This window comes from Ciconia boyciana, chromosome 2 (genome assembly GCF_034638445.1).
Source record: "Ciconia boyciana chromosome 2, ASM3463844v1, whole genome shotgun sequence".
Classification (NCBI taxonomy): domain Eukaryota; kingdom Metazoa; phylum Chordata; class Aves; order Ciconiiformes; family Ciconiidae; genus Ciconia; species Ciconia boyciana.
The window spans coordinates 35,615,710-35,641,839 of NC_132935.1; the positions used below are offsets into that span (position 1 = coordinate 35,615,710).

The 26,130-nt window shown below is 38.3% G+C and overlaps 1 protein-coding gene across 6 annotated transcripts in view; it reads left to right on the forward strand.

Annotated features, from left to right (window-relative positions):
- Nucleotides 1-26,130, forward strand: part of STAU2 (staufen double-stranded RNA binding protein 2) — a 175,046-nt gene that overhangs the window by 8,332 nt on the left and 140,584 nt on the right. For 5 of the 6 annotated variants that reach the window (XM_072852339.1, XM_072852335.1, XM_072852341.1 and 2 more), the window contains 4 exons: nucleotides 12,258-12,465; nucleotides 13,560-13,690; nucleotides 18,154-18,313; nucleotides 20,520-20,655. In XM_072852339.1, the coding sequence (XP_072708440.1) occupies nucleotides 12,267-12,465; nucleotides 13,560-13,690; nucleotides 18,154-18,313; nucleotides 20,520-20,655 (626 nt within the window). In that variant the 5' untranslated portion in view covers nucleotides 12,258-12,266. Of the gene's footprint in view, nucleotides 1-278; nucleotides 1,201-12,257; nucleotides 12,466-13,559; nucleotides 13,691-18,153; nucleotides 18,314-20,519; nucleotides 20,656-26,130 lie in introns of those variants that run through there. The other variant, XM_072852338.1, reaches the window with a different exon arrangement.

A 26,130-nucleotide genomic window follows, 5' to 3' on the forward strand; every position in this document is an offset into this window, starting at 1 on the left:
AGAAGTCTGGTTTTGTCATGCCGGTTCTGTGCACTCACAGTGTGCTCAATTTGAACCAAATCTCTTTTTACCAGCACTCTTCCTTTCTGTTGTTGGCTGTTAGTTTAGTATCCTCCTTGCAAATTCGGCTCCAGAGATTAACTTTTTGCTATCCTGCCAGATGCGTGTAGTCTCTGTGCTGCAGCAGAATGTGTGCTCAATGTGCAGCAAGGTTATAACTTTTAGCTAATGTTTAGCACTGATCGTATATCCAACAGTTTTTCTTCGGTGTTTTCTGCCTTTGCTAACTCTGAAAGGATCTCTAAGTATGCCAGTAGGATTTTTTTCCTCTTCCCAGATTGTAAAAATCTTCTATAATCTGTAGTTTCTTCTGAAGATAAATAATTTATTTGACTATGTTTCATCGCACAACTTCATAATTTCTGTCTAAAGCATGGGTTTGCTACAAGGAATCAATAGGCGATTGCTGCCCTTGTGTACTTTGCTGAGTTGTTGATGATTCTTTTCATTCTCAGGATGCTTGAGGAGTCTGCATTGATAGCTGCTTGCTGCATGTGGCTGGGTCAGTTAGCTCTGTTCCCTTTGGCTTTCTCTTAAACTCTTCCAGGCGCATGTCTCTTCCCATCTTGTTTGCTGGAATCCAATGTTAGTGGCCCCAGGTCACCACTGGCTACATATGACCTGTCCACTTCCTTAATTTTTGGACTCGTTGTTTTCATTGTTGTTGAGCTGGGCTTGTCTCATCAATTTTGCAACAGTGCATGACCTTGCCCCCAGACATAGCATCTCTAAACCAAACTAATTTTCTCCAGTTGAAAACTTAGATTTTGTGCTTTTCTTCAGTCAGAGAACTTGGTACACCCAATCCAATACTCAGTAAGTATTTTACCTTTATTCATTGACTGAGGAGAGCTGCACTTAAAATAGGGAGGACGCTCTTTGAACTCATTGCAGAAGTCCTGATCTGAAAAGGTACTTTACGCCTATGAGCAGAGGTCCCATTCTGCGCCCCAGTGAGCAAGGAGCTGGTCTCATGAGCTGTATGTCAAAATTATGTTATATCCAAGCATCACAAAACATGTCTATGGGAGAGCTGAGAGAAGGGGGAACTCCAGGAGTGATTCATGAACAGGAGATGGCAATTTGACCCCAGCTGTGTCTAGGAGCTGCAACTTCTTGGAAGCTGTGTGAGACTGCAAGGTGAGCATTCATCACTCTAGCTGTGAAATACTGTTTTTGTTTAAATACATTCGTGAAGAACAAAAAAAGGCACACAAACCAGAATTTTATCTACTTCTAACAACAGAGCACAACACCCGCCACTTTGTCCACTGAAACCTCTGAGGATCTTGTAGCTGTTAATGACGGGAATGATTATGCTGTGAGGAAGGCTGGTAGCAAGAGCTGTAACTTTTTGCAAAGAAAAAGGCATGTTCCTACTACTCCACTAAGATTTGTTACTTGAAATGATCTGAGAAGTAATTTGTCACAGGCAGTCAAGGAAAACCAAGATAATTTTCTGAATTCCATTAATAATATGCAATTTCTAGTTAAGGAATAAACTTTTAGTCAAGAAGTAATTTTTGCCTGCTTCAGAACAAAATAACAGTTGGATGGATGTTTTACTTAGAATAAGAGTATTTTGTAATTTAAAGTCAGTCAAAGCTTATTTGAGATATTAGGAATATAACTACTAGTTGCTAGCACAAATTGAAAAAAATACACCTTTTAGAAATATATGAGAGATTTAAAAATACTAATTAAATAAGAAGCTCGACTCTTGGAAGGAGCTCTGATTAGACTCCAATATGACAAATAAGGAACCAATTACAGCTTTGATACAATCGAGTTTGTAGCAGCAATGTGTCAAGTCTGAGTCATGGTTTGTTCATTTACTTACTTAATCCCCTTCTGCACTTTTAAGCTGATGATTGATTGTTAAACTAGTGGCTTAGGCTTCCCTTCTTTTCAGCTATTTTTGTTCATGAAAAAGCTTAATAACTCATTTTTGTTTAACCTAAGGTGAATGTGGTTTACCTGCCCATCATCTGCAGTAAGATGGTATGATGATGTCTGTATACGATGGCAGCCAATAACCATTTCTGTATAACCTTTTGAGTCTCAGTGGAATATTTAAATGGTTGCACTTGAATGACTTATCCCAGAAAGTAAAAAAAAAAATAAATAAAAATATTTCCAATAATTTGTTCCACATTTTTCTAATCTCAGCTTCTGTGTTCACAATTTCTGGAGTCACTAAATTGATTCGTTGTGTCCTTGAACCTTTCTGATATGTTCTGCTTGGGTAAATTTTGAGATAGCCCTGGAAATTCAGCTTAATTTGTGTCAGTGTTGCCTAGAGTCTCTTTTGATTGTCCTACGCTCCCTTTTCCAAGGATTGTGGGACCAGGTGAGGTCATCTTTTAAAAAACTTTACAGATATGACTGTGTATTGCAGAGTGTCTGGGGAGATACAAGTTTTCAGTTTTCAAGAAGTCATAGGTAGTTTACAGTCATGGTAAGGAAGAGATCTAAGGAGTTACAATACTGGATGGCCAGCTTTTGTCCTTTGGATTAGTGGTTGCTCCCAGTTGCAGTAGACGAGTACAAAGAAGGATATTACCCTCTAGTGTTGGGGAGTGTGTGTGATGTCCAGCTCTGATCTGTAAGACTGTATAGGCTAGTTTTTTGGATATACCTCAAACCATGATGGATTTTGGATGTGGAAGGCCTTCCACAAAGAAAGCTCTGATGATCACGTTGCTGTTTCATGGAGGAGTTTCACATTTTCTTCTCTGTAATAATTCAGGGTACCCTGGCTGGGTCAAACTGATGACTGTGTCTGAAGCAATATTCTGGCTGGCTGTTTCGGTGTCTTTTCCGGGCATAAAGTTTGTGGCAGCGTGAGAACTGGGTTAGCTCATATTGGCTGTTGGAAGTTTCCATGGCTTTTTGATAATCTTCTCTGTTTTCTGGACAGCAACAATAAATTGAGACAAATAAATGTCCTGATGAGTTTATCTTTGTAAAGTAGTGGACGTTTATATGAAACAGCCTAATCTTTCCCCCTTGGGCTTTGGGTTATAGACAGGTTGAAAAGTGTTGAGGTGCCCGCCTGGCTCAGTTTCTGATGCAACAGATTGACTTTCCTTATCTTTTAGTTTTCTTCTGGCATTGAAATCTTCGAGTTGATAATCTGATGGATCTCCCTTGTCATTTCAAATGGGAGTTTTGTAATTAAGCTTCCCAAACTTCCCTGATGTCAAGCAGCTGTCCCCACGAACTGTTTGCTCTGGTTGAAGACTGTCTTCTCTAAGGGATTTCTGGATGTTAGGGTTTTTTGTTTTGTTTCAGCCTTTGCTTTAGTGATCCTTGGTATCAGTGAGGCTGTTTTGTGAGAATAGCAGTCCTTTTTTCCATCGTGGTTCAAGATTAATATTAATAAAGTTTCTCTACTTAGGATCTCTGTTTCATGTCTGCCTGTGAAGTCTCCACTTGAGAATTCAAGTGGCTGTCCGGAATACACAGGACCTGACTATAATTTCTCTGTTAGAAGAGAAAATTAGCCGTGTGTACAGGCTGGGGTTGTTCAGTTTTGCTGTACACAGTAAGATACACTGTGGCCTGAGTTGCTCCTTTCTCAGCTTTTTCATGTCAGCCTCGCTGTTGCCAGGGAAGCAGGGGAAGAGTTGCATTCCCGCCTGTCAATATGCTCCACTTCCTGTTAAGTTCCTCTTGTTACAAGTTTTTAGGCTCTTGTATATGCAAATGCGCGCAGTTACAGTCAGTGCCCTTACCCCTGTGTTGTCTGTCATTCCTTACAAAAAGATCCGTCTTAGGCAAATATATTAGGCGGGCAACCTCTCTGCAAGGGAGTCTATTTGCTTCTATAATTGCGTCTGTTAGTTTTAATAAGGTCCATGATTGCTTATTTGTTGAAGACAGGTTTGGCAATAGACTTTGAGTAGGCTTCAGTTGCCTGTATTTTGGCATCTAGTGCAGTTTGAGACACTAAGTTATCCTGTCTAGTCTTCAGCTGCCACTCAGCTAGCTGTGTGGTTTAGCTAATCCTAAATTAGAAGCCTACTTTTTGATCACCTTGAATAACACCCTGAGTCCGCTGGCTGTATTGACTAGTGGTGTAACACATTTGTTTAAACACATATGTTATTGCCATTTCATTGCCTTTTCATGTCAGGGTTTATCTGAACCATCTGCCACATGCAGTGCCAGCTGTGGCATGGGTCTTCTGGGAGAGGGCTTCTGCTTGTTGAAGCAGCAGCTGATGGAATATGCAGGTATCCAGATGTGGTATCTTAGGACATCTCAAATGGCGCTGGTAAACCATGGGTGGACTACTGAGTTCCATACTGTATTTCCTTTGACTCCTTGCTTATATTGTCCTTAGACACCTTGCTTATATTTGGAAACCTAAATTATAGATGCCTTTAATCCTTACCTGAATCCTCATATCTCACTGTACGTCAGTGCCGTACGGTACAGGTAAGTATTCTGGTGTGAGATACACTGTGCATGTAGATGGCCTTGTAGATCACACATTTTTCATATTAGTTACTTGTCTTTTGCTGTAGTGGCTTAAGCAATTTACTACATCCAAAATGTTTGCGTATTATATTTGTTTGCTCTGTGACATATACTATGTATTTCAAGTTGTATGAATCTTATCTCAATTGCATGGTAAGCCTTTTCTGTTCTAGCCCCCTTGCTAACACATTGTAATTAAATGGTAACAAAAATCACCACCTTTGGCCATTTTGTTGATGGAGAAAATCTTAGTTTTTAGTCTTTGATTCCATAATTAGTTACCTTATTTGTCTGGTCTGGTTTTGTTTGGAAATTTTCCTTTCTTTTCAAAATTGCACAAAGCTATTGTAAAGAGAGTTGTTAGAAAAGGATTGAATCGGTGACAAATGTAAATAATATGTATTCCCAAGTAACGGTAATCTGGTCATTGATTTAGAGACTCATATGCTTCATGTAGCATCTTGGATCAACATAGTATTGGCGATTAGGGAACCGATATAATTTAATGATGAAAGAAGTCTGCGAGATGAAGCAGTTTCTAGCTCAGTCTTCTGAGTCTTAAGTCCTTTTTTTTTGTTGTTCTAATGTGCTTGTCCTGTGTAGTAATTCAAAAGAGAATTTGAGCTAACTGCTGTTTGAAGAAGTGGCTGAAAATGATTATAAGTGCAGATTGTTAATCTGTTCAATTTCCTACTGAATTCTTTTTTTCCAAAATACCTTCCTGCCTCTCCTCAGAAAGCTTCTTACTGATCGTATATAGGAGTTTGCAAAGGATATTCCTCCATGGATGATAATATCCTTACAAAAACAACTTCTGTGTTTTCTGAAAGTGTGATGGGACTTAATGTTCTGACCTGGCGTTCACTGTAGCCGCCTGGCCCTGCCTTGCCTTCCCAGGGGCCTATCTGCAACGCTCTTCTGCTCCGGTCCAAGAGCAAAGGAAGCTGCTTGTAAGAAACTGTAGTATTTAGTCAGTCCTCAGGGGCTGGGTTTAGCACTGAGCAAGTAGGGGAGCCTTTTTGTAAGCCTTGCAGCTCCTTGGATTTTGAGTATTAGTCCCTAATATTCTGTGTCAATTCACCTTCCTTTTTGTGTGCATTTTTGTCTTTGGTTGTAAATTATTTTATCAAAATAACCAAAATAAAAGGGTTAGTGATTTCCCCGCACCCCCTTATACTTCAGGAAAGTAAAATGCTTTCAAGGCCTAACTTCACTTGCTGTCATGTATTACTTAGTTGTTAATTAGCCGGTAGCTATGCCAGATTTCCACTGAAATTAAGATTGTCTAGTGTAAGGTACTGTAAAAAAAACCCAACAAAAACAAAAACCAACAAAAAACAGGCCACAGGTTTCTGAAGATGAAATCGTCGGGCATGAGATCGTGGATTTTGTGTGGAACAGTGTGAAGGAGCTGAACTTCGGTGCATGGTTTGACAGCAAAGCTAAGCTGATTAGCAGGAATTGAAAGGGCTAATTCCCTGCACCCACTCCAGGTCAGGAGTTTATGGCCCTCCCTGTACAGACAGGGACGCTCCTCTGATCTTCCTCCTCACCCGTGCGTGGGCTCGTTCAGTGAGGTAAATGGACAGAAAAGTATTAGCTTTTTGCTGCAGGGGAGAGAGGACACAGGATTGTCCCCTGCTATGGCAGCAAGTCATTAGATCAGTTTGGCTGTTGGCAAACCACCCCTAGTAAGGCAAAAAGCAACAAATTGATGGAGGAGCAAATGGGGAGGACAAACAGTGGGGACCAGCAGTAATATATAATATATATATAGACCCTGTGCGATTTCATGCGTAGTTTATCAATTTTGCCTATTTGAAATGTATAAATAAGATAAATTTTTGTTAGTAATTTTAGATAACCATCTGCTGACTGTTGCTTTAAGTCATGCTCTTGCTAAACTGCTACTGTGTGGCTATCTCGTTATTTGATTTTATAGAACAAAAAAGATTGAATTGACAGCTGCTCTGAAGGTACTGCAGAGCTGTGTGTTTTCTGTCATCCCCAAATAAGCTGCTAGATATAACACAGTAAAAAGAAATTACATAAAGCTTAGGACTTCTGTAGTACTTTTTATATTGATGTACATGTATGTATAAATATTTACTGTAGATGTGAGAAATGGCATGCAAGAAATACATTTTACTTTTTGGCAGTTTTGTATGCTTTTGTGTAACTGAGTGAGTGAAGTAATATCAGGAGAATAGAAGGAGAATGGAGAGTTTAGTGGAATTTTAAGGCTAAAACTAAAACCAAACCCTCCTTAATTAGGAAGCTGTTAGGTCTATTATGGTACTATGACTTGGGACTTTTACAGAAGAATCGCATTAACAACCTGCTAACCAAAGCAGGGGTTTGTCTGGAAAAAAAACACTGAGAGGCTGCCTGCTTAGACACTGCCCCCAGTCTATTGCAGTGCTGTTCCTGTACCTTTCAGTATTTTCATTGATGATGTGGATGAAACAGTACATTTATTAAATTTGTAGATGCTATAAAGCAGGCTTGGAGGAGACTACAAACATTGTAGAACTAGAATTAGAATTCAATGTGATCTTGAAAAATTGAAATGATTGGTTTATTTATTTATTTATTTATTTTTTTAATAAGGGAATTCAAGGAAGACAAGAACAAAGTCTCATTAACTGCAGAACAGCCAGATTCACAGAGCATAGGCTAGAACTTACTGGGTAGCAATTCTGCAGAGAAGGACCTGGCATCATTAATGTGATACTGTTGTGAAAAATAGGCAGCAATTAGAATGCATAAGCAGAAGTATTGGGTATCTGAGATACAAGATATGTCAAGTAACTTTTTTTACTCAACAGTGGCTGGCCCTCAGTTGTTACCTTTGTAAAGCACTTCACAAATACGTAGTGTGTGCCGTGTGTTACATACTTGTACACAGATTAGATTTGGTACATTGGGTTGTATGACAGAGTAGCGTGAAAGTGTGGTAGCACCCTACTCATATATGCATTTTCACTTTCTGCACAGATGAAGTCCAGTCTTCCATTTCAGCTGTTCAGGTCATTAGTTTCTCTGACTGTTGGTTTTTCATACAACAACCTGTGTCTCAAGTCAAGTATTGCTTTTTCAATTTTTCCACATTGTGAAAGTGCATTTAACTTGAAAACTCATTGTTCGTCTTTTCCACTTTCTGTTCTGTCTTATCTACTTTGTCTGTCTTCATTCATTCATTCAATATGACATATTCTAAGAATCATTTCACCTGAGCATTTAATTCATATCTTATGTCATAAGATCTAAGGATATGAAGTGATTCATGTTCCAGGAAAGTACAAGAAATTATAATCATCAGAAAAAATAGAAGTAATTATTTACATTGTGTGATGCTTTTTAGCATGACATGAGTGTATTCACAGTTGTTAAAAATATTCTGCATCTGTGAATATAACTAAATTAATTTTGTGTTTCCTAACTTACACAAAAAATGAATGGAATATTTGACAGCAATATTTTAACTTTAAAATGTGAGGGTTTTTTTTTTTTCGTTGTTTTAATATGAGTTTGTTTTGGTTTGGTTTTTTTAACATGAGAGGAAAATTCACAGCTTATACATAGTTTGACAAGGAAGTTAATACCAACTGTTTATTGAAACCTATGTAATTGCCTATGTACAAAGTGCTTTCAAAAGCGGAAATGAGGTCAAATGCAATTATAGTATATTTACATCACTTTAAATGTCTGCTGTCGCATTTCTAATACAGCTATGCAGGTTAGAGTAAGAGAGGAAAAAACACCGCAGCACTTCAGAAGGCACCATAAGCTCTGGGATATAACTTTACAAAAATTGCAGCACTGCAACTTGCGGACTTCGACTGGGTAGGACATGTATGTGATTGAGACTGCAAGAAGTATCATTGCTGTGACATCTCGGCATGGCAGCTGGCGGCTCAATAAAGACACAAAGCTGGCAGTCACAGCTGCGCAGTCCAGCTTTCTCACAGAGATCCAGGCATCTGTAACCACTGCCTAGCATCGAGGGAAACTCCTCTGGAGACACCTGGGTGTAGTGGTTTCCTAGACATGAGTTGGGTTAGCCACCTGAAATGAGGTGTGTGGGCTTTCTAATCATATCCATAATATCATAAGAAATTGTCCTTTTTGTATATGACAGATTTTTCAGAAATATCTACATAGAAGATTTAAAATTATTTAGATTATATAACTGCATTTCATCTCTGAGCAATTTAGTGAAATCTCTCTCCCTTAAGTCCTACATTTTGTTGTGTAGTAGCAAACTGGTCTGTGCTCGTGGCTGGAAGGCCTCAAAATGTTTTTGCCTCCCTGTTTATAAAATAATATGTAATTGGTATATATGTAAAATATGTAAAGAAAAGATGGAGCATATAAGTTTTCTCCCCTTTTTGTGGTGACATCAGAGATTATTTGCTTGGTAATGTGAAAAATGACATGACAGCACTTTATCAACTATATTCTCTCTGTTGTCTCTCTATTAGTGGATTTTTAGAATGGGTTACAAATTGATTATCTTCATAACTGTTGTGGTTTAACCCCAGCTGGCAACTAAGCCCCACCCAGCCACTTGCTCACTCCGCCACGGTGGGATGGGGGAGAGAATCGGAAGAGTAGAAGTGAGCAAACTCGTGGGTTGAGATAAAGACAGTTTCATAGGTAAAGCAAAAGCCATGCACGCAAGCAAAGCAAAACAAGGAATCCATTCACTCCTTCCCGTGGGCAGGCAGGTGTTCAGCCATCTCCAGGAAAGCAGGGCTCCATCATGCGTAATGGTTACTTGGGAAGACAAAATGCTATCATTCCGATCATCCCCCCCCCTTCCTTCTTCTTCCCCCAGCTTTATATGCTGAGCATGACGGCATATGGTATGGAATAGCCCTTTGGTCAGTTGGGGTCAGCTGTCCCAGCCGTGTCACGTCCCATCTTCTTGTGCACCCCCAGCCTACTCGCTGGTGGGGTGGGGTGAGAAGCAGAAAAGGCCTTGACTCTGTGCGAGCACTGCTCAGCAGTAACTAAAATATCCCTGTATTGTCAACACTGTTTTCAGCACAAATCCAAAACACGGCCCCATACTAGCTACTGTGAAAAAAATTAACCCTATCCCAGCCAAAACCAGCACACTATCTCATGTACTTTAAGAGTTAGTCCCTACAATTATATTTACCTCCCAGGCATCTTTCTTTATGCAGATTAATTTACAAAATAGTTACAGTTTCTTGTAGGAGTTCTTCAGCTGTAGATATATAAGAAAACCAATAAAATAAGCAAATCCCAACACATAATATTTTGCAATTTTATTTTGATTTCACAGTTTAATTTACTATAGGATAAAGAATGTCTTTTTTCTCCTAAACTTTATCTTGTTCATTTTTACAGTTCCTTGATGCCGTTATCAAATTGATTTTTTTTATCCTTATTAGAAAAGGATTAATCCTGCAAAATATGCCAGCAATACTATAGGAGCTAGAAATATTCTTCATAAAACACATTATTTTGTTTGGTTATTAGTAAGTTCTGCTTTCTTGAAAAGAAGAATAAACTTTCAAAACACTGGAAGCTGAAAGGATAATTCACAACTGGCAAGGCTTGAGAATAGGTGTTCAGTAGTATCTCATACATACATATATATCTCATACTATGTGAGTGATGGTGCTCTCGTACTCATGTCTGTAAGCTAAAATGCTGTGAATACTCTAAGGAGCTTCTTAACCTTTAATTATTGTGATGATATTTCATATTATGTTGGTTTCATGGTAAAGATGTTTAATAAATATGGCCTGATTCTGCCACAATTAAGAAACTTTTTTAATTCATTGTGATCTATACTAATATACTTAAAATCAGAATTAAACACGTAGTATACCAAAGAATTCTATAGTTATGCACATTCTCAGTCTTTAAGTTAGGCCCTTCTAACAATACTGCTGTATTGTATGACATTTGCTGTTAAGTGACAGTAGGATTTTTACAGTCTGAATTTAGTCCATATTTTTTAACACATGAAGTATTTGAATATATCTCAGCTGACTGCATATGTATTTTTAAAATCTGTCACTATTAGCATTTTACTTACGATATTTATGAAAAGGACAAGTGATTGCATCTCAGCTTCGTTTTAAATTTTTTTTTTACTTTTGCCTTTCCAGAGATTTAAATCAGTTGTGTCTTTCCTCAGTAATAAAAATGGCATTCCAGTCCGAACCTCTTCTCCAAAGCACAGAGTCTCAGTAATATGATTTATTGTTTTCATTATACCAGTGCAACTGTGCTAAAGTAGTTGCACTCTGTGGTGTATCAAGTGATCTGGGATCTTGATCTAACAATGCTGTCCCTTTGAGTAGAGATACTTGGATATTTTTTAACAGATTGTGGGGAAGGGGCAAAAAATACTGATGTAATCAACATTTTTTATATAGTTGTACTCATTTCAATAAGACCTTAGTTAGAAAGGTTTTCAGGTGTTGGCTAGGATTTTTACTTAGGAAGAGAGAATTACCCCAGAAGAAGCAGCAAAGAGCTTAGTGGTAAGGGTGCTGCCTGTGATGGAGGAGAACTGGGCTCCTGTCCTCCTCTGCCTTAGCCAGACGGACCAGAGCTGCTTCTGGGAGAGGTCCCAGGTCTCCAGGCTATTTGTTGGCTGTTACGGGGTTCATCTCTCTGTCCGCTCTGTGCAGGTCATATCATGTGTATGAACCTTGAAAAAATATAGTCTGTGTCCATGCTACTGAATAAAATACATCTTCCTGTTTGTTCTGGATGCCAAAAGGAGAAGCCCAAGACTTTCCCCCAGAGGACTGAGAATGACTGCCTCCTCGCTTATTTGGGTGGATTGCCTGGGGTGCCTGCTGGCCTCTGAACTGCTCCCGTGTGGTTTTTGCAAGAGTTTTTTGTCAGTAGCCAAAATTTTGCCGAGGAGCATACTCTCAGTGAATAGTATGAAGGAGCCGTGCCCCGACCCTGGTTTCTTTATGAGTGTAGACTTAGCCAGAGAACAGGTATTGGTAATAAAGAAACTCATTTGGGCAGATGGAGAGAGATAATTAGTACCTGGCGTATTCCAGGTAAATGCTTTAGGCACTGGGTTAAAGGCTAGTTTAGGAAATCCTGGTACCTGTGCTAGTAATTTATACAAGGATTGAAGTGCTCCATCTATTGACTGGATAAGCAGTGATTTTTCAGAACGAACTTCTTTGGTGGTTTTTTTGGTTGTTTGTTTTCTCTTCTTGTTTTTTCTCTTTTCTAGTTTGGTAACAGGCAGAAAAAAAAGGGATTTTTCTCTTGTGGCCTTATTTGGTATTTTGTGCACACTTTACTGGAAAAACTAAGGCAAAAGATTGCTATGGCAGTTTGTTGCAAAGACATCCTCTCTTGAAGAAGTTGGCAGGTGCTAATCTCATCCACAGAATAATTATATGGAATTTTATTCTGGAATAATAATTCTTCCTGCCGTATTTCAGGCAGGGTCACCCCACAATTGAGCAGCAGAACCTGGAGTCAGGGCCTACGGGTTCTGCTCTGGTGATTTTCTTTGGCTGTGAGCTCTGTTTCTCTGTGCATCAGTTTGGAAGTAATGTGTGCAGAGGCATGACTTTTGTGGATAGTTTTGTGACCCAGATCCAGGAGCAAAAAAGAAATGTTGTTGTTGTCACTACCATCATTTGACACTCAAAATGCAAAGTGCCCTGCTCATAATAATTTGTTTATTGCAGTGATAAGCAATGGCACAAGTTAAGATGCAGACTACAGCAAACCTGTCCGGACCTACCATGTCCCCTATGGTGCTACCCCTACCAGTTACAACTACAAATACACTGGGTTTGCCATCCTCAATGAACGGATCCATTTCAGAATCGGCTGCCAGCTGTAGCAGTCCTACTGCCGGCCTTGTGGATCCTGCGCCTTCTAGCAACTCACCAGGTAAGTTGGTCCAGGTATATTTTCTTTGCTGTTCAAATGAACCTTTCTGATGACTTGTTAATTTAAAAAAAAAAAAAAAGGTCTTAAAGAGGATTAAAATAAAGAAAAAAAAATCCTGTAGAAAAACATTTTGGCTAAATAGACTGTTTACTAAGTTAAGTTTCTTTTAACTGAGCTCAGACTTACAGTGAAATGTTGATCAATGATACAAAAGCTCAGAAAAGAACACGTCTATTTTGTCAGAATCTGAGCGTATCTTTTATAGAGAAGTTTTAGTGGTGCAGGAAGGTCTCCAAGTGTATTTTTCTTCCCTAGAACAGAATGTCTTCAGACTTCTTGGCAGTATTCGGTGTTTCCTTTGTAGCCTAATAAATGCTGTAGTTCCTATGCTGAACTGGCTATAAAATACAGAAACGTTATGCTAAAAAATTAAGCAAGAAATGACAGTGTGTGTTAGGGATAAATACAAATAAGTTGAAAAAGAAATAGCAGAAAGTTAAGAAATAGTAAGTCAGTATACATGAAGTAAGTAGTCTAAGAAAAGCAAAACAAAATCCTTAAAAGGGGAGGAAAGGTGTTCTTTGGGAGTGCTCTGAGAGTGACTTCATTATTGTGAGAAAAGTCTAAAACTCAGGGAAGAAGCAGGGAGAAGCAGGTGGAGACCACAGGGTTTCATCTGCTATATTTATCTTGCAACTCTTATGCTGTCCACTTCTGCTTCAAAGTGTTGAGAAACCATTCTGAAAGAGTAGTCAGTTCCTGGAACCTGTGTGCTCCTGACAGTAAACTTTGGTGGCATAGAAAATGTAGCATGTGTATATGTCTTCCTACACTGTCATCTTTTATAGAGGCATTTTGGAAAGAAATAGTTGTATTTTTTAAAATTGCATGTAATCAAAATAGTTATTGTAAAATGCGTATTCTCATATGATTAATATGTAAATGTATTTAAACATTGTGTTTAGCATATGTGCAAAAATTATTTTTTAGCCAAAGTATTTTATTTTCTAAGCATGCTGCTGCTTTTGCAAAGCTTTGCGAAGTTGTGAAGAATACATTTCTCCACAAAAACTTTACAGACTCTTTATTTACAGCTCCTCTCCAAGATAACATGGCAAACCCCAAAGAGAAAACTCCAATGTGTCTGGTAAATGAGTTAGCCCGTTTCAATAGAATTCAACCCCAGTATAAGCTTCTGAATGAAAGAGGGCCTGCTCATGCCAAGGTAAGGTCACAGTTCCAGGTGATGAGCCATACCTTAAATGCTGAACAGATAATGTCATGGTCTGGACGAGTGCGCTTGTCAAGCACAGCCACATTTCTAGTGTAAGGGGTTTCTTACTGTTCTTTATTTTGCTATCTTTTTTTTTTTAATGCTTTCAGAAAGTATGTCTGTATTTCTGTTGAAACCCTGTAGATAATTTTGTACCTTACTTTGATTTCCACGTTTGTGTTTATATTCGTTGGTCTCTATAAATACCTTGTGAAGGTCTTTCCAGGGTATCACCACCCTTTCTTAATCGATATGGAGCGTTTGCTGTTTAAGCTCCATGAATCCTTCTCCCCAGTTGGCATGCCTCTGGTAACTACCTTTGCATTTGTTTCATGGTAGTGCAGATGCCAACAAAGCTAGTTTGTATCATTTTTTAAAGTGCTTATTGATACAGTTCTGTGTCCATAAAGTTGATTGCATTGATACTGTATCTTTGGATCTTGCATTATAGGGCACAAACTTTATTACTGTTCTTTCCTTTAAATTCTGTGCAACTTTAAGGTTTACAGTGATATTAAGACTCCTAATACGATTATAGCTTTAAAGTTTCTAGTGAACTGACAGTTAATTCTGGTCAGTTCTCATATCAATTTGGATATCCAACTTCATTTCATAAGTACAAATTAGGAAGCTTTCAGATGATGGGGAACACAGGGGGATATTCTCATGATAATAATTTTCAGACATTAATTTTGAATTTCCTCACTAGTTAGGAGCAATCTGGGGGAGGAGAAAAAATCCTGAAAAACTCTGAGAAAGACAATGGTGTAATTAATTGCTGCTTTGTACTCAGTATTTCTAGAGTGGCAAAACTGCATAAGGCAGTGGGGCCACACTGCAGATTAGTACCAGTTTCAGCTAGTCATGAGCTGCTGTCTCTCTGCTGTTGCCCTTGTTTCTCAGTTGCACGTTATGTTGTAGCTAGCACAGAGTTGATGCATATCACTGACCTTCTGGTTTGGCTGGTGTTCGTGCATCCTTTATGCTGGTGGAGATGATGTCAGCAGGTGCAGGGCTGCTGAGAATCAGCAAGCATTTAGGATCCCTCATTGCAAATGGAAATTTAAGTGCTCTTCCCTTCCTGGAGGTGTTTAGCACCACAGGATACACTGGTTGGTTGGTTTTAGGTTGAGGAATGTTAAATCTGTTGCACTTTCTCTAACTTTTCACTGTTATGTTGTATATTTATTTTGTTACCTTTTTTCCATTATTGTGAAATAAGAAGTGCTTTGGTTGTACCAAAAGGTGTGGTTTTGGCTGTTCATATTCCACAGCAGTAAAGAGATTTGAGTTACATTACATTCATACTATACTTTAAACTTTAGCAGGAAATTAGCAAGAAATAGTTCACATATATTTGTTATTACTTTTAAAGGAACTAATATCATTGAAATGACTTGAGCCTGCATGAGCTGCACTTTTGAAAGCCAGATTTTCAGTGGATTTCTTAATTTTTCAGTTTTTCAGTTTACCTCTTATTATTTTTAATTACACTCATAGTGGTCAAAAAAAAAGATATGTGCTCTGTAGACTCAGAAGAATATTAAGTCTGATTTTGACCTGTGCAGCAAATGAGAAAAACAAAGGAGGGAAGGGGATGAAGAACAAGTGTGATTATTAATAAGATTATGCAGACTTGTGTACCTTTCACCTACGAAAAGCAGAGACATAGAAATTATTATGACTGTGTTAGCAGTTTAGTATAATGTCTTGCTAGTAATATGATGATATACCTGGCAGAATATGTGAAACAGAGCTGAGTTTGTCCTAGAAAGCATGACCTGAAGGATGTAATACTGCTGCTGCTGTTTACCATTTAAGGAGCGTCTCACGTTGCTTTCCTCCTATACATACTTTGTTCCTGTCCACTAGTGGTTTTCAAGATTTTCAGACACATGCTCTACAAGACAGCTGTCTGTGTTGTGACCACAAATGCTAGTAAATTTTTGTGTTCTTTTTTCTAGTTGTCTCTGGAGAGTAAGTTTTGGCAATTGGGGTGAAATGGGAAACTAGAAACAGTGGAGCTGGGAGAGAAGTGGCGCCTCCTGACAGTGGCACTTCCTGGCAGTTAGGGTTTCTAGGAGTCTGCCCTCCAGGTGGATTCTTCATCATAAGAAAAATCAGGAAGTCTTTGTTAGCATAAATGACATTTTTGAATACATTAGTCAGATTGATAATTTCTTCTGTGCTTCTATATCAATGGTATCTCAGGAGACAAATTTAAAAGAAACAGCGGCAAAAGAAAGTGGATGGTGGTACAGAGAAGAGGGAAAGGAGTAAGGGATGTAGCACTTCTAAAGGCTGGGAAGGAGAAGAGAAAGTTCTACATGCAGAAAAAGTGAGGAGGAAAGAATTGCCAGAGCTAAGGGGGACTGATCTTACAAACAAGTGGAGTGAAAACAAGAACAAAGCACAGTGGCCTTTGCATTTCCACTCTCTAGCTATCAGGTAAATTTGGCTGAACGAAAGGAATACAAACTTCCTCAGAAAATTGGTGAGAAATGCCTCTCAATCTGTAGCAGAACTGTCAGCTCCACTCTTGCAGAACTTGAGTACTTAATTGGCTGCTCCAGATTTTGGTTTTAGGCAGTTTTATTCCTTTAATTAAATTCCCACCTACTACGGTGTGTCGTTTTTTGCAGGAGTTTTTCTGTCAGGTGGGATAAGTGAGAAGGTTAGAGCTCTGGCTATAGAAATTTACTGAGCAAGCCCTTTACTATCTTGAATTCCTGTTTATTTCTCAAAGCACTAAGAGGAGTGTTATAGGTAGATAAGTAGCTATTATTCATCACATTTTTATTGAAATTCAAGATTATTCTCCTCCTATAAAAATACTACACTGATACTTTCTTGCAAAATATAAAATATATAAACTCCAGATCCAGAAATTAAATTTCAGTTCTTTTAGTAATAAGGATGTATGTTTATAGATAATTTATATAATTACGGGTATTTAGCTCTAATACCCAGCTTAGCTTTCAGGTGGGGGTAGGGTTTGACAGAGTGCAAAATTAAGAAACTATTACTCTCTTCCCCCTTGTCTGTGAGGAAATCATCATGACTGCTGTGGAAAAAATGACAAGGCGATAGAAACTGTGATACAGGGACTTGCACTGTGCTTCTGAAAATTACAGCAGCCCAGAACTCAAGCCTCTAATTAAGACACAAGTATGTATTATAGTATGCAGTTCATATGCACTGTGTGCATGTGTATAGGGCTGAGTTGGAAGGCACATACATACATTGTGGTCAAATGCTTGTTTGCAAGTACATGCTAAATGAAAATATATGTAAAGGCAAATTTAAAGGTTGCCCATCTTGCCCATCTCTAGATACCTGGTCCTGGATCTAGCAAGTTTAAATAATTTAAAAAATTATAGATCAAATAACTACCAAATTAAAATTTTACTTTATATACTGCTCACGCTAATATGTAGATTTCTTTATGTTGCCTCAAGTAAGTTAGTCTGTTTTCTGAGGTAGGTATATCTGTTTACTGAGTGTGTCTGACTATTAAATCCTGCCTTACATGTATGGAGTTGGTGTGGAAAAGACACTGAGTTCTTACCCTTTCTCCTCTCATTCTTAGATGCTCAAATTTAAGCAGCACATATACGTATCATACAGAAGATAGATGCTATCTAATATCTTAAATATGCGTTGAGTTTTATCCTCACGACTTGCACAGCATAGATACTGCTTGAAATAGTCCTTTATTGCAGGTTCTGATATATATGGTTTTTATCAGTAGTCCGTTTCTGAACTCTGAATTTTTACAGTTCCTGTCTTCACTATAAAGTCCACATTAAAGAACTGCAGTTTCATTCAAAAAGATAATACTTCTTTTCTTTCTTACTTTATATTTTTGAACATATTTGAGTTGTGATTCTGCCCTAACAATACACATTATTTTCAGAAATCAGAGTGTGTGAGAAATTCTTTCACTGGGTAAAACTATTTGGGCCAAATTCTCTGCTGCCTTGGAGAGTGTGCAGTCACTTATATCCATTCAGAATTATTACAAAATTACTTTTCTTTTAGTAGCATTCTTTACCTGTTTTTTACAGGTAAAGTGACTAAACCCATTCAAATGTGTGAAGAAATGTGGTCTTAACTGACCTGTATATAGTCTGCTAAGAGCAGAGGATCAGTTTGCAGTTGTTATTACTTGGTTTAAATATTACTCTCTTCTTTGATAGTTGACATTAACATTACGCTATTTTGTCATTTGAAAGGCCATATGTTGCCCGCTGATAAGGACTCCCTGATCTCTGTAAGAATCAGATGCGTTATCTGGGAGTTAAATATAATTAAAAGAGATCACAGTTTCTCTTCAGCCCTGGAAGTTTTAATACAGATTGGTCTAATCCAGAGTGATAATCTTGCCAGTGTTTACCTGTTCTTTGTCTTTGAAGATGTTCACAGTGCAGCTGACTCTCGGAGAACAGACCTGGGAAGCTGAAGGAAGCAGTATTAAAAAGGCCCAACATGCTGCTGCTAGCAAAGCATTGAATGAAACTACCCTTCCCAAACCAACGCCTAGACCACCCAAAAATAATGTTAACAATAATCCAGGTATGAAATTTTCCTCTGTGAAATAAATCTTGTTGAATCGTTGGGATATTATACCACTAATTAAGTTAACCAAGATACCAGTTAAGTTGGACGATGAGAATCAACATAGCTGTCTTATAGGTATGACAGTATAATGAAGAACTTCTGGTGAGTTTGCACAGGAGAATTTTTAATGCCCATACCTAAAATGGTTGAACTGTAAGTGGATATGATTATTTAGATAAGGCTCAGATGTATACAAAGTGGTTGTAGGTGATCAACAGTAGACAGACAGGACAAAACCAGATTGAAATGGCCATTATTACCATAGTAAAACATGTTTTCTGAAGAGTTATTTTAGCTAATTTTTCAATAAAAGGGCCAAATTTTACTCAGTCCAATCCTGTGAAATTGCATCTGTGGTGTAAATAAAAGGTCAGGATTTGGCACAAGAACTTTGACAGATAATCCCTGCATAGTAGGTTTTCCTTCATAGCAACCTGCGCTTTCAAAAAACTTTCAAATGGCTTTAGAAACTGTTGTTTGAACAATAGAAAGAATATATATTGGTGTCTTGCATCTTTCATTTCGAGGTGTTACCTGTGAGTTGCCTTCTATGCATGCAACACCTTTTGAGGTACACATCTCAGCCATGTGCTCAGTGATCTGTTCTGTCTTGTTCGATAAAATAAATTTTAAAAAAATATTCCTAACTTTATTTCACACTAATATAAAAGAGAGCAATTGGTGAGAAAAAATGTCATCTTTTCCTTTTTTTCTTTTTTCCCTTTTTTCCCTTTTTTTCCTTTTTTTTCCTTTTTTCCCCTTTTTTTACACTCCTTTCCCCCCCTTTTCCCCCTTTTAGCTTCTTCCCTTTTTATTTCCCTCTGCTGCTCCCCACCCTTTTAAAAAAAGTCTTCTTCAGCCACTTTCTTAAAATGGAGTAATTTTGCAGTCGATCTTCTCTATGTTGGAAAAAAAGCAGGAGTAAGTTTCCTTTAGAGCTTGTGAGTATTATCCTGAGCATTAGCCATTAAGGATTGTTTGAGAGTGATGCGATAGTATTCTCTTGCTCCTTTGGAAATCAATACATTGCTTCTCCAGACCCAGGACACTGGCTTTGCCCTGTGTCCTTTGCAGTCACTGTGACTTTGGCTGTTTAGAAAGCAAGAGGCTCACACCTCTATAAAAAAGGAATCCTAGTTTTAATTCTTAACATTGCAGATTATCACTCAGCTTCTAGATTTTTTTTGGCTTTGAGATATTCTTAAAGGGAAAACTGATAACAAAAGAAATAGGCTTTAAGAGAATTCATTAAAAAATTTTATCACTTAACACTGTAATTTTGCCCTAAGAAAGATATATTGTATATGCACAGGTATATTATCATCAAAATGACATTTTGCATTTTTATTATATAGTTGAATTCATAGTCATTCCTTGCTCTGGAAAATATGAAAATTGTTGTTGATAGAAGTTTTTCTTAAAGCAGCATGAGCGGGGAATACTGTAGCTGAAAATTTTATTTTAAAAAAATATACGTAAATGAAGTCACAGTGTAGCTTTTTATTTGGCATTTTGGAGACCATGCAAGTGGGCAAGTGCTGGCTGCTCTCTGTTTTTGTATTCTGTGACCAGTAGATGGCTGTAGTGACACTGATTTCCAGTAATTGTATTTTCAGTTTGTTAGATCATTAGTTTTTAGTCATAGTCTGAAGTTTTCAAGTCTTACAAATAAAACATTTTTTCTAACTTGTAAGATTACCAAATTACTGCAGTAATGCCTATTACTGCTTGCTTGTTTCAATCCTCTTTGCTCTATTTGTGGTTTTATTTAATGGTATTCAACGGGTAGAGGCATTATTCTTTTATCTTTATAGTTTCAGAAAGTGTCATAATGTATTATAAGCACTTTGGAAAGACGAATAACCAGCTTGATTATAGCACTGACTTTCTCATTCATATGTGAAGATTAATCTACTGAAACTGCATAGAGAATGCACTGAGATAAATGTTTAAATGTTCTTTTTCATTGCTTGTGATTAAGTTGGCATCTATATTCCTGTCTTTCAGAGAAACTGAAATGTCATTGTAGTTGTTTCTTTTTTAATTTAAGAGCAAAAAAAAGTCATGCAGATCTCTCTTTGCTGCTCATCTCAGTCCTGCTTGTGTGTTTTGCAGTATTTGTGGTTTAAGTGCCTTAACATGTATTCTTTATTCTTTGCAGGCAGTATAACTCCAACAGTGGAGCTGAATGGTCTGGCTATGAAAAGAGGAGAGCCTGCCATCTACAGGCCATTAGATCCAAAGCCAATTCCCAATTATAGAGCAAATTATAATTTCCGGGGCATGTACAATCAGAGGTTTGTACTTTTTCTGTTATTTGATGTTTTTTATCCTTTGCCTATCAATGTGTTCTAAATCTTTATTAACTTCGTAGGTTATTTCAGAGTAAAATAAAACTAAGATTTTTACTAAGGAGAGTCTGTGCAGCCTTATTTAGAAACACGCATAATCTCCTTCTAAAAGAACACAGGTGTCCTAAGCATGTCAAAAGGAATACAGACATGTAAACCAACTATTTCTGGTTTTTTTAATGTGCATACTGGAGTTACAGTCTACAGCCATGGCAGTGAGGAGGCAGAGAATTAACTTCAGAGAGAGGTTTTGCTTTTCTTTGCTGTTATTTTGTGTCATGTGATTAGAATCTGCATCATTAAAAATGAAGCACTCTTTTCTTAGAAATTGGATGTAAAACCAATGTAGGAGGGCTGCATTTTGAAAATTGCTTGAAACCATTCTCAGATTTCCATTTTTTTCAACCATTCTGCCTGGTCAACTATCGCAGTTCCTTAATCCTCAGTGTTTGGTTAGGAAAAATCCTTTATTTCACAGTTTAGAAATCTACATTCAGAGTCTTCATTCTGTCCTTACTGTAGTAAGTTGGAGTAATCATCGAGAACACGGTATTCAAAATTTTATTTTTAAACTATCAAATTCTTAAAGAATAAAAAATTTTAAAATTTAAGTGGGTGGAACAGTTTTCTTAATTGACCATCCAAATATTTTAATCTTCAATATGTTCTAAATTTTTGAAACATCTTCATCTTTGGTATTTGTACAATTTTAGTACAGATAGGAAAAACTGTTCTAGCTCATCCTGAATCAAATGTAATTTGTATCTAATGCAACAGTCTGAGAGAAACTTAAGGTAATATATGTATTAATTTGCAATCCCAAGAACTTCTTTCTCTGACATAAGTTTTCTTCCCATTTTTCCTTATTTTTATGCAGAGGAACTATATTAGATCAGGTCTTTTGGAGCTCCAAAGTGATACCAAGTGTAATCTGTAAAATAAGAAAAAACCAAAACAGGTCAGGAATTTCTAATAGCATGTTTTATCAGTGAAAAATATTGCCTTTCTTATAAAGGTTTTCTTAATGGATTTCCTATTAATTTTTATGCATCTCATAATTATAAAAAAGAAAGAGGTTATGAACTCTGAAGAAGTTTTAGTTCAAAATTACTCTTTTATTAGAAATCAAATTTACAGCAATGTTTAAAGATTAAGGAGTTTGAAATGAAAATGCAGCATTTCAGAATTGTCTAAGGAAAATATTTCAGTTGACTTAATCTTATTTTACTTTTCCCCAGATTTTTAAATCATGATAACTTTAGGGTTTTAACATTTGATTCCGATTTTTTTTTTTTAATAGCAACAATACCTAAAACTGTAAAAAACAAGCAAACAAAAATAACCTAGAAGAAAACTGTTTCATTACTCTACAGAACAGTGCCTGATTATTGTATTACTTGTGTTGTATTTCTAGTCATTACCGACCTGAGTCTCCGCTTACATGTGTCATGGTTTAAAAAGCTAACTATGGTGCCTGAAATGAGTTTTGTTAATATTTAGAAATCCTACATTTATTTGAATTGCTTTTATAATGAGATTAGTTTGACTAACAGATAAAAAGGCTAGGTTGGAAAAATGCAAGCTAGTAAAAAACATAAAATGGGGAATTCTGGAATCTGAACTTAGTTACTGAAACATATTTGTGGAAGCAGAACCCCGAAACACTTACCAGTTGCTAACTTTAAAGATTTTATTTCTTTTCGTAGAAAATGATTAGTACGTCTAGTGCAATCTTTAAGTTTGCTTCTTTGAGTAGGGTAAAATGGTACATGAGCTTTATTTCTCGGGGCACATTAAGTAGCATTTGATTTTTCTGATCACAGCACAAACAGACAGGGTGGGACAGAAGGCCAGAATCTCTGCTTGCCTGCTTCACTGCGCTTATTTGAGTGCAGTTGGCCATGCAGGGTGTCTAATAATACCGTGGCTAGTAAATTGATAAATAACTGAAACTAAGTAGTAAATAAATAGATCTGCCTGTCTATCTGCATAAACACATACCCCTTGTGCATATGCCAGCTCACATACAAATACCAGAGTAAAGAGGAAACAGAAGAATGATGCCATATAGTAGTTTTGGGTCTACCACTGTGTTGGAAATAATTGTTTATTGCCTTGTTTTGCATCATCCATTATGATCCCAGTAAGAAAGGCACTTAGACTCTGTAAGGTGTGATTTAATATGCTATTTATTAGAGCTGGTGGTATAAGAAAAGAACAGCGCAGATAATCTTCCACACCTGTAGATGCTGGGAGCCCCAAGCGGCCTAGCATCAAACAGGACTGCGACCCATGCTCAGCATGCCATGCAGACCTCAGCCGCAGCAGAGATCCTCCCTTTCTTGGTTGTTCACGCTCTTACAGGCTTTTCTTACAAGGAAACAACTCTGTTATTGCTATAGTCAAAACAGAAACGATGTTCACATGAGAACTTCTTGCTGCGCTGTTAGATAAAGGCAAGGCCACGCAGGTGGTACCGAGGGGGAGCTGCCCGCGGGCCCCTCTCTTGCAGTGGGTCTGTCCTACAGCTGAGAGATTTGTGCAGCACAGCCCTGTCGTGCGAGCCATGCTGTGCACTGGCCCTGCAGCACGGCCCAGCCCGCACTGGCTCGGGCTGGCTGCAGCGTGGGTCGCTGGCTCCTCCGTGTGCTGCGCTCTGCCTGTCAGGATTGCTGCGTGCCTCCTACCCACCCTCACCGAGGGGGAGTCTGGAGACAGATTCTGGATCCGTTATAATAGCGAGTGAAGTCCCAAATATGAAGCACATGCTGTAGTACTGTATTAGGTTCCCGTGGTATGATGTGTTACATTTATTATCTTCTACTGCCATGCTGTATTTAGCATTCGTTTGCTGATATTGGCAGTTGGGTAGCAGAATAGAAGTGTTATTGGAATTCCCAAGTAAAGGCAGACCATATAAACTGTTTAAAAATAAGATTTGAAAAATAATATAGATAATATGCTGTAATCAGTATTTTTCATTTTCATTAGTTTTTGACTGTAGATTATTATCTGTTATTAAAACACATACAAAATATGATAAGTAAGTTGGAAGCAGTTTTTGTCTTTTATACTGTGACTAAATTCCCTTTACTGGTCTCTGTTTAAAAAAATGTGCTTTTCAAATAGGTTACGATACAGATTAAGATTAGGAGATTGTGTTAGGGAACGTCAATTCTGTCAAGATGAGTGACTTGAAAAAAAAATTGAAGAAGTATTAAGTTCATCCCAGGGCATATCTTTAGACCAGTTAAGTCTAGTGTTTCAAGTGGCACAAAAGATCCTTTTCAGTAACTCATGGAAATGTGGTCTAAGAGCTGCTATTCGTATGCAAAGTTGAGGGCTAGCTTCCATGTCAGGCTAAGATGATTTATGTTGAGGTGGCAGTGATTCCTGCTCCTTCCTTTGTCCCCAGACTTTGTGTCCCTGCGAGTTTCCTGGCTCCAGCACTGGGAGTTGAGCTGCTCGGAAGTTAATCAATTTGAGGGGGGAGAGGAAGGGAGAAGTTACTCCTAGTCTTACAACTGTCCTTAAACACCTCCTCACCTAGTCACACAGGAGCTTGTGTCCTCACCGGAGAGAGGGCAGGAACGTGTGTTTGGAAGTTAAGGGCAGCTCAGGTTGATTTAAGCATGTGAAGAACTACACTCTCACATGCAGTAGAGCATATTTATATGGGCAGTCTGTTGCACAGAGGATGTTGAAACACGTTTACATGCAAGATGCAAAGATCCATTTGCAAGGTCTGTAGCTGATGGCGTAAATTGATACTGAAGGTGAAAGTTACTTTCATGGAATAAAGGAAAGCGGACAAGTGAGAGGAAGAAAAGAGAAAGGGGAAAGTTTTCCCAGTGGCCAGCTTGGAAGGGAAGTGGTGGGGTCTCCCAGATGAGCATCTTCCTCTGGGTGTCCTTTCCCATGCAGCAAGTGTTCCCCATAACACTTTCCCATAGTAATTCTGTGGTTTTCATCAGGACCTGCTCAGGCTCCCTGTTGCTTGTTCCTGCTTATGCTGCTGGTAGCGCTGCATCAGGGCAGGTGTTGAATGCTGGCTGCTTATTAAGCTTTGTGCATGCATGTTATTGGGCTCTCTAGTGTATACCGAAAGCTACTGCCAAGGGACAGGAGAAGGGCAACGGTACAGTATAGATACAACACTGTCAGCGTATTGGTATTTACAGGTGAAGGGCCTTGAGAATAACAGCACGGGGAGAACAGCAAGGGAAAAATACAGCTAGAGAAACTCTGGAAAACACTGGCCAGGCGGCTTAGGTGAAGGGTTACAGAGCTGCAAGTGGAAGGCAGGCTACAGAATTGCAAATGCAAGACTCTTAGCAGGCAGAGGGTAAGGTACTTAAGGCAGTGTGTAACACCAGGGTAAGGTGTTACACCTTAACACCAGGGTAAGTCTCTTCCTGTGCTAGGTTAGGAAGTGCGGGGCAAGTCTGCTCCCCTCTTAGGGGTAGTTAAGTAGATAAAATACAGTCCAGCTTGGGAGTGGATGAGGTATGGATGTATTAACCTGGCTCTTTGCTCAAGCTAGGGAATGCAATACTTGCTAGATTATTAACAGCATTGGGTCTTTGCCATTACACTGCATCTCGACCCGAGCTCATAAAGTCTGTGTGATGCTGAGCTGAATCATGTGAAGTTATCAGCTTAGGTCTCTGGTGGGTTGGGTATCTGTATACTGCAGTTCATTTCACAGTATAGATAAGAACTTCAAACTCTTTCCCTCTCACTGTGATGAGACAGCTTGGGAGTCCTCTCTGGATTTTCTTTATTCAAGTAAAATCCATGCAAGTTTGGTACTAGGAAGCTTGCCTCTGATAAGGCAGAGCTTTTAAAAAAGCTGTCAGTCCTGAATCCAGCCATGTTAGACAACTCTTTATTTAACAAAGATTTCTTTATTACTAACAGAGATTATAATAAAGGAAAAAACTGTTGTGGCACTCAAAATTTACCAGTTGTATACTACCTATTTAGAGCCTCACAAGTTGGAGTTTTGGGCAATTTTGCGACAAAGGCACATGAGGACCTTCCCGTTCAAACAATATACATTACAGAAAAGCTAAAAATGGTGAACATTGCATTTTGTATGGCTTCTTTTATCTAAGAGCTTTACAGACTGACTCTGGGGAAGGAGGTGCTGATGCTTTCAGGGACTGTTTGCTAACTGATTTAGGTTGCGTCTTTGTCAGCACACCATTTGGCACAATTCAGCAGAACTGGCACACTACTCAGAAGAGGCCAAGCCTTGAAACCGCAGGTCAGGTTTGAGAAATATTGGCAGAGCTGAGGATTAAACATGTGCATACTACTCATATCTGTAGCCAATGCTAGAACCTGTACTCCCTCGCATCCTCGAGTGTGCAGTTGGCTTAAACCGTGTAAAAAAATTTAAAAACATGGCTATTCAAA